The 13,420-nt window shown below is 42.4% G+C and overlaps 1 protein-coding gene across 2 annotated transcripts in view; it reads left to right on the plus strand.

Annotated features, from left to right (window-relative positions):
* Nucleotides 1–12,012, plus strand: part of LOC148890708 (uncharacterized) — a 28,887-nt gene extending 16,875 nt beyond the window's left edge. The window contains exons 3-4 of one of the 2 annotated variants that reach the window (XM_089010469.1): nt 10,732–10,860; nt 11,274–12,000. In XM_089010469.1, coding sequence (XP_088866595.1) covers nt 10,732–10,860; nt 11,274–11,361 — 217 coding nt within the window. In that variant the 3' untranslated portion in view covers nt 11,362–12,000. Of the gene's footprint in view, nt 1–10,731 lie in introns of both variants that reach the window. The other variant, XR_016116651.1, reaches the window with a different exon arrangement.
* The last annotated feature ends 1,408 nt before the right edge of the window (nt 12,013–13,420 follow it).

A 13,420-nucleotide genomic window follows, 5' to 3' on the forward strand; every position in this document is an offset into this window, starting at 1 on the left:
AAGGGCCGCAACCTCCAGTAAAAGACAATAAGATATATATGTCAATGTACTTGCTACGAATGACGCACCCACGTCTTTTAAATCAAATAAATACATCAAAGCACGAAATACGTTTTGTCACACTCCTGGCGTCTTTCTTTCATTGTTTCATCTTTTTTTTCAGCTATCGTGACCTTTGTTTGCGTTTCTTTTCCCTCCTACTTTTATGTCCGTCATTCGTGACTTGACATGTCTATTACGTCATTTAATTGCGTCCTCCGCTTGACTCCCTCTTTGATGTTCTCTTATCTTCTATCTACTGTCCTTCACTTGTTATGTTTTACCCCCCAGAACGAAATACAAAAAAAAAAAAAAAAAAAACACACACACACACACACACCATTTTCTGTCCACATCTTGTCTCCTTGTGTCCTCTCCTCAAGCACTCGGCTTGCGATTTGATTGTTGATCTTGTTGCATGATGCCAGTGAAGCAGCAAACGCCCCTTCCACCCTGCCAGGTGACCGTTTGCGATAAGATCACTATTTATTAGCCTTGCAATCATAAGCACAAGAAGAACTCAAAGAAGTGAACGTAGTAAAACCGGTGACATTTTGACTTTCATGCGGCGCTCGGGGCATCTCTCTGGAGGCCGAACATTCCAGCTCATGATCTGATTGGCTTCCGAACTCGCCGGTTTCACCGTAGACTTCCGCAGGTCTTACTCGTGTCCATGTAATAGCGTTTTAAGGACCACTCTTGAGGACTGGCCAAAAGCCCCCCCACCCTGACAAGATCATATAATGTGAGTGTGAATGTATAGTTCATCCAGCATGCAAAATGTCCGAGTGACGCCAACAGCTGCAAGCAAATTCCTTCAGTGTTTTAACATACTCGTTTAGTGAGGTCGGCGGGGGTTACGACCCCCATATGGGTATGTGTGGAGGGGGGCCACTAACTTAAAGAACCAGATGTTTTTTGGTGGCTAAATGACCATCGTTGGCAGAGGGAATTCTTTTTTTCAAACATTTTCGACAAGATTTTGTCTGGCAGTTTTGTGGGTCGTTTTTGTTGACTGAAAATCAAACAGTGATGAAATGATGACGACCGTGTTGAATAAATGTAAACAGTGTGAATGTAAAAGATCTACTCATTGGATTGGATTGGATATGCCTTTATTAGTCCATCTATCTGTTCATACGTTTCAACTGTCCATGTTTTTATGCTCCTGTTGTGTTTATTCTTTTGCTTTGTGTTGACTATTATGTGAAGCGCTTTGTTACAGCTGCAGCTGTTGTGAAAGCGCTATATAAATTAGGATGTATTGCAGGAGTGGTCACCAGTCCGAGACTAAGAGCCACATTTTTTACCATGTTACTGCAAAGAGCCACATCATACACATGGGCACACATGAACATCACCCCATCGTTGCCTCACACACACAGTCCTCTGCTCAGCCAGATTCAGGATAAATATCACATTTAAATGTCAGAAAGAATAGGGAATGAAACCAATAATTCTCAAGATACAAAAAAGGAGAGGAGTAGCAGTACCTTACATTGCAGGAGTTTCTGAAAAAGTACAAAGAGTCCTTTGGCAACACAAAATTCCTACTTATTTCAAACCGATAAACACGTTAAGGCAAAAATTAGTGCATCCAAAAGATAGGCTACCGAATGAAAAACAAAGTAATGTAGTTTATTCCATACATTGTAAGAATGAAAATTGTAAAGAGCAGTACATTGGGGAGACTCAACAAATTCTCAAAAAAAAGACTTTATCAACATCGCAGGGATAATACTAGTGGGCCTCAATCGGCAATACATATACACCTAAAAGCTTTGATGACAATGAGGTTAAAATCTTAGCGAAAGAACATAGATGGTTTGAAAGGGGGGTAAAAGAAGTGATTCTCATAAAACAACTAAAACCTTCATTAAACCGGTCTGGTGGGGTGAGGTTCAATTTGGATCGTTCAGACAATAGCCTGCTTAGGCAAAACAGGTTAGGCAACTTTCGTATTGCTGATGACGTGATACCGGTGGGAGTGGGGCAAATAGGCCAGTCGTTAGTCAGGAATGTAGGAACAATCAGTGGGGCCACAGGGAGGGGTCCTCTGCTCCCCCCAACCTGAGAGTAGGGACCTATCATAGCTGTGTCCGGCGCCGCCATGGCTGGACATTAGGGATATATAAACAGGGCCGATACGACCAGTCAGACTTTAGTTCGCTGACGAAGCCTCTTGGATAGGAGGCGAAACGTCCGAAACCTTCACTTTTGTACAGATGACGGCTGAAGAAACCTTCTCATCGATATCACATTTAAAATACAAAATGAACAAATATATCAGAAATTGACTCTTCGAGTACTAAAACCACAAGCACATTTTCAACAAAGAACATTGTCTTATATACACAAACTCAGTTCAACCAAGTCCACAAACAAAAATGGAACAATTTACAATATGCGTTTTTCTCTTAATATGCATGTAGCTTAGTGGGACTTCTGGCATTCATTGTCTTGGACAATCCTCTTGTATTCAGTCGTTGCCACTCGAAGAAATTCTTTCACATGACTTTTCAAAGTGACCAACTTGTGCTTGCGAAATTCAGTCCCTTTTGGGAATTTCTGGTTGATGTTAGCATGGAGTGAGCTAAAGTGGCGCTGAAGATTTGAAGCTTTGAAATGCGCTCATGACGCCTGACATATAAGGCAGAATGGCTTGCCATTACGTTCAACCAAAAAATATAAACTTTCCCACTCTGTTAAAAACGTCCTGTTCTTATTTTCGTGTTGCTATGCATTTTTTCCCTGCCATTTTGAGAGCGAACTTGACACAAATTGTTTACGACTCAAATTATTGATTTTCATCTCACGCACATGTGTGTAGGCGTCACCTGGTCAGCGCGATACCGTATTTTCATGACTATAAGGTGCACTTAAAAGTCTTAAAGGACAACCGACACCATTTTTTGTTTCCTAACTTACATCAGAAAAACGTTTTATAGCATCTAAAATACCCAAAACATGCAGGCTAATATGTTTAGTCAAATGAAAAAAACACCAATAAAAATGACTTAAAGTGTCCCAAAACTACTTCAAAATGAGGTCCTGCCCCCTTATTCGTGATGTCACGCCAGGACGTCTTGCCTTGCTCTGGAATCAAAACAATGGCTTGAGATTCGAAGAAGATGCTTTCTTGTTACTCACTCATCCAGTTATGAATATGATTCAAATAGTTCTGAAGAGGAAAGCATTAATGTTTGCAATCGATTAAAGAAATCCTTCCGTATCAATTCGAGGCGTCTGGACTACAATGTAGCGTCCCAGAAAATGCACAAGATGGCGCCCAAGCTCCATTGAAAATTGGCTGATTTGTCTGCTGGGAATTTGTGTCAGCTAGTATCAAATAGTAGTGTTGGTGCAACACTCAACGATGCACCATTGCATTATTTATTGGATTGGATTGTATTGGATTTGCCTTTATTAGTCTCGCAGTGGAGAAATTTACATTTCACAGCAGCAAAGTTATGAAAGAAATGAAAGTAGAAAAGCAAAACACAGGAGCTGCTGGAAAGGCAGCCACTCTCGCGGCGCCGTCTTGAAGTCAAAAGAACAAAAAAAAAAACAAGTAACAAATAACATGACAACACAAAGACACAGAGAGACATTCATTCTTAAGCACTTTCTGTACCCTCTTTGTTACATAAAGCAGTTCCAGATGAAAGAGGAGGAGGAGAGGATCAAAGCGTGTTTGTGTATGTGTTTTCCTTCTAATTTCGCCATCAACACGAAGTTGTCAGACCAAACAAAGTACCCAAAATGCGTTGTGTGTCGCTTTCTCGGTCAGGGGCGTTCCAGACGTGACGTCACGTCAGGCATCGTCACCAACTCAAAAACAAGACTTCCGGAATATTCAGCGCGAGTCTTAAAACGTAAAATATAGCTACATGCGGTGGAATCTTTGTAAAATACGCTCAGTCAAAGTCATTTGAAGTGATTTGACAAATTATGGACACAACTTGTCCGGAGGCGTCGGTTGTCCTTTAAATGTTCTCCAAAATGTGCAGTGCGCCCTATGGTCGTGAAAATACAGTACATAGGGAATGAATGGCAGCGCCAGCGCCAAACATTTTTGCCGCTTGTCATATGAAAGTCCCTTAAGAGCCGCATGAAATCAGCCAATGAGGCTCGGGAGGCGAGGGTTGGCCAGGTCTCATGTATTGTATTGTATTGTATTGTATTGTATTGTAGAAATTAAATGGATTATTATTATTATTGTTGTTGTATTGTATTGTATTAATGGGCAACATGGTCTGTGCCCTTCCATAACCAGCAGATGGCGTTGTGGTGACAATGTTTTAAATTTTTAAAATATTTTATTGTTAATGTTGAAAAAATGCCCTGAGCCGTTTGAATAGAATTGAGTGACAAAAAATATGTATATATTCCTTGTGTTTAAAGTAAAGGATTTAAAAAATATTTAAGGAAAAACTGTTACCTGTAATAGGGCATGTAATTGTTTTTTTCTGCCTAGCAACAAGCACCGACTTATGTGTTTTCGTCCTAAATTTAACATTGTATTATTTTCTGTAAAAAATCATGCCCACTAAGATGTCATGTTTCATTTTCTCCGTTGGACCAATTAAAGCACAGGTGTCAAAGTCAAGGCCCGCGGGCCAAATCCGGCCCGCCACATCAATTTTTTCGGCCCGCGAAAGCAACTCAAACGTATGAAATTCCATGATGCTTGCTAAATTCTTCACCAAAATGTCATATTTTTGGATATAAACCACAATAACAGTCATTATTCTTGACTTCAGATTTGATAACTAGTTATTCATTCATTTGTTGTGTGCTCTATATGTAATATGTGGATCGGATTAAACATTCTAATGGCTTCCCCAAATTCATAACGGCCCTCGGGAGGAAACCATACCTCCAATGTGGCCCGCGGCAAAAAATGACTTTGACACCCCTGAATTAAAGTCAAGTCAAAGTCAGCTTTATTGTCAAATACACTGACATACAGCACAGATGAAATTACGGTCTTCTCGGACCCAGCGTGCAAGGAAGGCACTTAGAATGACTTTGCCAAACATAATAAACACGAAAACGCCAATTTGCCGGGAGAGAGAGTAGCCACGTAGCTCGTGGCAAAATTAGAACCCTCACCCGAGACAGACGTGCTAACCGCTAGGCCCACCGTAACCCAACATCAATTTCCTGCGCTCTCCTAGGTAGGATCAGCCGCTACCAAATGTGGGCTTGTGTATTTATTTATTTTTGGTGGTTTCGGACCTTTGAATTTTATTGACCGTGCAAGTAAGTCAAGTTCGGTCATTTGCAGTGCACAGATTTGCGTGGGAGGTTCTTTTTCCCCCCAAAAGATATGCACACATTCCCTGGAAAGTAGTCGCGAGGACATGTGTTCCTCGACTGTCCGGTACTGTACATTACGTAAGAGCTTTTGGGCGGGGCGGGCAACTGCTTCGCCTCGCCTGTGTGCGTGTGTGCTCGCGCGACAGTCAGTGTGAAATTTTGTGTACAAGATTTCCATTTTCGCGTTACCTCATTGAAATGTTACTGTGGCTCTTACACGCGAGTGTAACTTCAAACTGTAAAATATTGTCAAAAGTTTCACCTCAACTTTCATCCGGCAGTGCCTTGAAATGCGCACATTTAGCTTCCAAGTCGCAACACGAGTTTCAGGGCATGAAACCCAAAAAGGTTGTGCCCGTTAAATTCCAGCTCATTCCGCCGCATTGAAACAAGTCACGGCCCGAGGGTCAATATTTGACTGAGATTTGCATGTGTGGGTGAGGCAACATTCCTGTGGGTGCACCGCTTATCTGACATCTGCTACCTGCTGCGGGGGAAGGACCTGAGAAACGACAGCTCGCTAAAGACAAGCAACCTGTTAACGTCCTAGCGGCGGCCAGTACTGCGCTGCCTTGACTCGCTAGCTAAATTTGATACTCAACTGCATCTGGATCTCAATTCAACTGTCGCCATTCAAATAAACTGGAACTGCCTTCAAATTGTTCCACACAACCTCTCGCCGACCACCCCCACCCCCTCTTTTTTTTTGTAGTGCACTCTAGTCTTCAATTGCAACATAGACAACATAGAACGTCAAGATTGAAACAATTTGCGTCATCCTCCGGATTTTGTGCTTGAATTCAATGGCCTCTTTCGGGTATGCGCACACACCTGTGCTGCGAAGGCGCTCTAGAATGCAAACACGCCTGGAAAAAGAAGAAGAATTCATTTGCCCCTATGCTCCCTCTGCATGTTCACATATGTGTCAATAAAAGGATAACGACTGCAGTAGCAATGCTAGCGTCATTAGCTCATCTATGATATTTTACATTGTGTGTTAGCATTTAGCTAACGGAGATAGGGAGTGTGCATTTTTTTAATACCAAATACAAAAAAAATAGCAGATGCTATTGATCTGCTCTTAGTGGGTCAGGTATCCCCCCCCCCCAGATACTTGTTTGGTCCAGTCCTAGCAGGGCTATCACGAGGCGTTCCGAGACCAGTGGATCTCGCGTCCACCTGCCATTGAATTAAATTAAAATGCTCAAGCTCGCTTTCAGGCTGCGACGGCCATATGAGGGCAGAATGAAAGTGCACTTTGACTCATCAACGTGTGTGTAGCGCGTTTAGCGGCGCAAAAAGGAAGTATTGACGCACCCAAACGAAGCGATTCGGGGCCTCGCGGCCACCTCGCTGCGACGGAAGCATCTGTCACTCACGCCGCGCAATCACGGCAAAACGAGCAGAAGGGATTTCAAAATGACTGCATGCGTTCACGCTGTTGGTGTTTTTTGTCGATGAGAAGACATATAAGCAAAATGACGCCATCTGCACGGAGAATAAAAGTGAAGTGTCAGCAGCCATCTTTATTGCCTCCACCAAGGAGATTGGACTCTTTTTTTTTTGGTCAGGATGAGTTCTTTTGAAAGTATCTCACTCCATATTTTGGTATATTTTTGTCCATGCAAAGTACATTTAAAGGCTAAGATTATTCAGTATCATTCATTCAAATATGATGATTTTTATTCAATGATGTTACCGAGTCATCATATCGTGTCATTTCCCACCCACCCTGGTCATTGCTCTCAAGTAACGGTGGTGCGTGTGTGAAGTGTCCTCTCTTCACTTTTTTTATTTATCTATCTAGCTGGCTACGTGGCAGGCTACTTAGCTAGCTATTTATTTGCTATCTATTTGTTGTTTTTTAGCTCTCTGGCTGGTTAACTGGCTATCTACCTGGCTAGGTATTTGCTATCTAGCTAGCTATATATTAGCTAGCTTCCTTCATATCTATTTGAGTTATTCCGGGTTGAGAGATCACTGGCGCGTGTGGCAGCCGCTGCTTACCCAGAGAAAAAAAACTTGCCTTGTGACTGTAAAGTGACCTTGAGAGTTTTGAAAGGCGCTTATAAATGAAAGGTATTATTAATATTATTATTATTATTATTATACACCTAAACAAAATAGACTATGCTGATTGAAACCGCTTTTTGCATCACTTCAGTGGATGTTGCGCTATTGCGTTCATTGCGCCTCCTTCAGTTACTAGGGGGCAGTATAAGAAACGTAAACAGACGCTGACAGAAAGCTTTAACAGCTGATTCAGTAAAATTCGAAAATGTATTTGTCATTCTTTGTCGAGGATACACGTTTTAGGGCTGTGATTACCAGTATTGTCTGTCTACATGTTTTGCACCACCATTTGTATGTGTTTACCTGTAGCTTAAAAGGTGACAATACTGCCACACCGATGTTCTTTGTTAACACATCTATGGCATTTTGGACTATCTGTTTTGGCATTTAAAAAAAGGTTGCTGCCCAAAGGCCAGTTTCTTCCTATGCACACATTTGTGTTTGTCATCAACCAAATGCGCCGGAGGGGCTCAAGTAGGGCATTGAATTCCACTTCTGGTTGTTTGGCCACGTTCCCTCTCCTACTGTAGTTTTTCCTTTTCCTCTGCTTTTTCTCTGATGTTGTGCACAAAAAACTCAACCATTAGTCACTGTTTCCTGCCATGGCTTTTGTCCGCTTTACAGCTGCCACTCCAACGACCTGAGTGACGCCCACGTGTTGCGGTTAACCGGCAAACGTCCTCGCGCTTCCTGCACTGTGTCAATATTAACACACACATATACAAAGTTTACACACAAAGACAATGTGCCTTCTTTTGCTAAAGACGAGAACGGTTTCGAGTGTGTAAAAAATGCGGATATGTATGGTGACATAGCTCTTCGCGGTATGACAGTGGAGAGGTTCTCGGTTCGAATCCGGTGTGGAGCTTGAATACGTTGTCCGTGCTCGTTGTTGCCTTTAAAAATGTGCATGTGGGCTTTATTTAAAAATGGCTGGACGAACGGACGGAACGGCTTTTGAATCATCAATGATAAGCCCGACCACGACAGCCTGATGTTATTGGTTCAAATCTCAACTGGACTTGTCTTGTACCTCAGGAGAAACTCGCATTGCCAATTAGCTTCGCTAGCTTTGCGGAAAAGTCCAAATTGGTGTCAATGTCAGTACGGTGTTGGTTGTTGTTCTTTGTAGATGATAAAGAATATATCGTTGTATTGTCTTACTCTCCGCGTTGCTCCAATGTTTACGTTCAGATACCCAATGCCGGATGCAATATTGTCATTTTGATGCCATTTGTCAAACTACCGATGGCAATTTGCATTGCGGGATTAGCATTCAGGAAAGCCATTTTTACAAAGGCAAAGTTGTCACTGCCAACTTAAAGTGCCCAAATCCCCCCCCCAAAAAAAAAAATAATAATAATAATAATTCTCGCAAATCAACCCCAAAAATTAGTCCAATGACAGCTTTCTGTTGAAAAAAAACTTAGCTTAGCATATACGTCACAGTAGCTCCCCTTAACTATTTAACATTGAAATTAGTGTCTCACATTTGTTTTCTTCATCTTACTATTCCTTGAATGGCCTTTGTTTCCTTTATCTTCCTCCTCCATACAGAGCCGCGAGCTACATTCCCGATTGGCCAAGAGCGGAGCTTCCTCTCAGGCCATTGGCCAGCGGGCCAAACAGTCAAACACGGCCCCTCACGTGCTGCGGCATGCATATGTTGCCAACATACAGATGCACACATGCTCCACTATACTGTGTACGCACTGCATGAACTCTCTTTCAATATGCGAGTGTCCGTGTGTGTGTGTGTGTGTGTGTGTGTGTGTGTGTGTGTGTGTGTGTGTGTGTGTGTGTGTGTGTGTGTGTGTGTGTGTGTGTGTGTGTGTGTGTGTGTGTGTGTGAGTGTGTGAGTGTGGGATTCCTGGAAATAGGGAGTTCACTAAAATGTGAGACTGACGGACTGACAGCTGTTTTGCATTGGTTGTGATAATTTGCTTGCAACTGCATCACATTTTATTCCAACTGTCGACACCTTGCCAAGAGTATCTTTTTAGCCAAAACTTTTTTTTTCTCGCTTGAAGTTTCTTTCCAGCGGCCTCCCGCAACAGTACGCATATGCACACACACGCACACACACACACACACACACACACACACACACACACACACACACACACATCTTCAAATACATAAATACGTATATTAAACGCATTGCCAGGGCTCTTTCAGCCTATTAGGAAACTCTGACTGTCTTTTGTTGTGGTTGTGGAGTTGAGATTGATTGACATCAAAAAGGCTTTGTCATGATCAAGAGTCCTGTCATTTTTTTGCATTACATTTTATTCCATTTTCCCTTGAGGCAGTCAATTGGAATGTACTTTTTAAATCCTTTTTTTAATTAAACAATTGCTAAAAAATAAAGAATGTTGGCATAATAGGTTTGATTTTAGCTGCATTTGAGAGTCAATGTAAATTGATTTTAATTATTTAAAAACAAAATTTTAACTTTGGTTATTTTTTTTTATTCTGATAAAAAAATTATTCATTTATTCCACTGTGTGAAATGCAAAAAAACAAAAACCCCAAAATTGGATGGATTTATTTATTTGTTTCTTTCTTTGTTTGTTTGTTTGTTTGTTTGTTTGTTTGTTTGTTTGTTTGTTTGTTTGTTTGTTTGTTTGTTTGTTTTACTATTTTTAACCTCACAGGTTTGTAGGGGAATAACACCCCAAAAAATCGTCCCTTTCAGAATAAAGCAGTTTTTTTCTCGTTTATTATATATGAGCATGGAGGTTGACATTCTACCATGCGAATGCCTTGTGATTAGTCAAGACGGGCTCCTGAAAAGAAGGTGATGGGGGGGGGGGGGTGACTGGGACAAACCTTCTTGTGTGGAAGACCCCCCCCCCTCGCCTCGCCACCTTCACCTCTGCTGTCATGGCTCATTGTGGCCTCCAAAATAATGGCCGACGTTTGATCATGTGTGCAAGTGGCGATTATCAGTCAGGACACTTTCAAGGTCCCCGCTCAAAACAAGTTGGGACGATAATCAAGCGTGAGCGCAGTTCCTCAAAGCACTATAACCCCCCCCCCCCACCCCCCATTTTGTATAATAGAGGTTGTAAAGACCACCCTACCCGAACCCCCCAGCCACTCTTTTTCTATACTTTTTTTTAAAGGCGGTGGTGGGTATGAGCGTCAGCGGGATACATTCGAGCGGAAAAAAAAGATGGCTGCTTCTTGGTCAATTATCGAGTGCAAGTGTGTTGGTGTATGTGGCCCGCATGAAGAAGTTTGAAGCTCCATCTGTCCATTGTTCTCAAAGTCTCGCCTTCTTTTTTTTTTCAGTCCCACTAGAACGATGCGCCACGACATTGATGGCCACCGCATCTGGATTCCTTTTAAGGCTGGGGAAGTATCCAAGTACAAATACTTTGTCGCTGTAGACCAGGCGTCACCAAGCCCGCCCGCAGTCATGTGAGAAATGTCTTGCCCCCTAAAGATTGTATTTTTCTTAACATTTAAAATTTGATGCTTTGTATTAATTTCAACGGGGGGAAAAAGTCGTTTTGAGATTTGAGTTGCAAAATAAATGCATGTTGAATCTCAGCGTAATTGTAAATGGGGTAAATGCTACATGCCTTCTCGATGGTGGGCCGCTTTGCATTTTTTACAGAGTAAATAGTTTTCCAAAACGATCTCTTTAAGCTCCCTTTTCAAACGTTTCTTGTCATGTAAATGCCAGCGGTTGAAAATGCGAAGCGGCCACTCCAACATTCAAAACTCCAACTCCACACCGCCTCTTTCCGATTGGCCGAAGCTAATGACATTTAACGCATGACGCTGACGCCGAAGATTAGTGCCGCAGTTCCGCATTGAATTCCAAACAGGGTCCCGGCAGGAGGTAACGGGGCTCCCAAACTACAAGACCCCTTTGTTTCTTGGAAGTGGAACCTTCAAAAACCTTTGACCCGCTGAGGATTTCAGGATCATTAATTGCTGACCCCCGCTCCACTCTCTACCCCGGCAACGGTCAAGTCACCTTTGTGCTCCCTCATTTGCAACCCCCGAAACCCCCTGAGGGGGGATTAAGTCTTGACGGTGAACTGGCTCAGGATGGTCTCCTCACTAGATAAGGAGTCACTCCGGTTTGCTCCATGAATGGTTACACTTCGGGGGGTTGTCGTCAATACCCCACCGCTGTGGAGCCGCATTCAATGTGCTTGGACTTCCTGCCCCCAGCCGACCCCACCTTTCACACCTCCATTTTTTTCAACGGCCTGTCTGACCCGATTTTTGTCCCTGTGGTGGCCGGTGAGGCTTTCGCAAGAGATCACATGGAGGAACTTTTTGAAGGGAATCAAATTTGGAAGTCAAATGCATTGATGATTGCGCCATCTGTCGATTCAAATATCAAATCAGTAAGATAACAAAGAGTCCAGAATTTAACCGTGTTTCCGTTACCATTTAATAACCTGCTCGGAAATACATCTGTCAAATAACCATTTGCCTATATGTGTCCAAAAAGACACACGTGTGTTTTGGAGGTCATTAAAAAATACTGTCAAGCTTTTCAGCTTCAATGTGTGTGGTTGTGTCCAAGCATTTAAAAGCAAAGAAACACATCTTGTCTTTGCCAGTTCATCTTTGCCGCCACTCGCCTTGACATGAACGAGTTTTCTGTCCACACGCACACACATGAACACAGATACACACAAGCTATATAGCTAACTCGCTAGATTCTAGCTAGCTAGATTACTCACCCACAGACCGTCTCACACACACACACAAACACACACACTAGCTATATAGCTAGCTTGCGAGATTCTATCTCGCAAGATTCTAGCTCGCGAGATTAAACAAAGGCAAGATTCTAGCGAGCTAGCGAGCGCGAGTCACGCTAGCCAGTTTCGAGTTAGCTATTGTGATTCAAGCTAGCTAGCCAAACAACTCACTCTAGCCTTTGTATAATCTGTCCGTTTTTCGCTAAATGCAAATAGACTCTCAAAAGTTAACAGTAATTTTTTATGCTTATTTGGTAGTGTGTGTGTGTGTGTGTGTGTGTGTGTGTGTGTGTGTGTGTGTGTGTGTGTGTGTGTGTGTGTGTGTGTGTGTGTGTGTGTGTGTGTGTGTGTGTGTGTGTGTGTGTGTGCGCGCGCATTTGTGTCATGTGCCCACAGTTGCTCACTGTTATTTGTGTGTACATGAGCGTCATGTCGCACATGAATCGACTTGATTCATTCGGAGAGTCACACACATACAAACACACACATTAGCTATATAGCTAGCTCGCGAGATTCTAGCCCGTGAGATTCTAGCTCACAAGATTCTAGCTAGCGAGATTGAACAAAGGCAAAATTTCTAGCGAGCAGAGCGAAAGCGAGTCACGCTAACTAGTTTCGAGTTTGCTAGTGTGATTCAGGCTAGCTAGCGAGATTAAACAAAGGCAAGATACTAGCGAGCTAGCTCGCGCGAGTCACGCTAGCTATTTTCGAGTTAGCTAGTGTGATTCAAGCTAGTCAGCTAAACAAATTACTCTGGCCTTTGTATAATCTGTCCGTTTTTATATAGATGCAAATAGAATTTAAAAGTTAACAGTAATTTTTATGCTTATTTGCTAATGTGTGTATGTGTGTGTGTGTTTGCTTCATGTTCCCACAGTTGTGCACTGTCATTTCTGTGTACAAGAGCGTCATGTCACACATGAATAGACTTGATTCATTTGGAGAGTCGACTGTCAAATGTTTCAAAGCGTTCATTCTGTGAACGTGTGTGTCGCAGCTGTGTCTTCATCAGCAGCTCCACCGTTGTGGCTGTTCCCATTTGTTGCTGTCATATGATAGCGTACACCAGACCATGTTTGATTTTACATTGTCTAAATGTTTGCTTTCCTGGAAGGAAATCTCCCACTTATGTCATCTACCATGAAAGGAGACTTAAACTTTGTGTTTTTCAAAATAAAACATTGACCAAAGTCTACCTACAGCATATGGAACGTGCCAAAATCACGTCCATCTGTTGTTTTTGTTGAAGTATC

Source organism: Hippocampus bargibanti, linkage group LG12 (assembly GCF_051943395.1).
Source record: "Hippocampus bargibanti isolate YZ-2025 linkage group LG12, ASM5194339v1, whole genome shotgun sequence".
In the NCBI taxonomy this organism is placed as follows: domain Eukaryota; kingdom Metazoa; phylum Chordata; class Actinopteri; order Syngnathiformes; family Syngnathidae; genus Hippocampus; species Hippocampus bargibanti.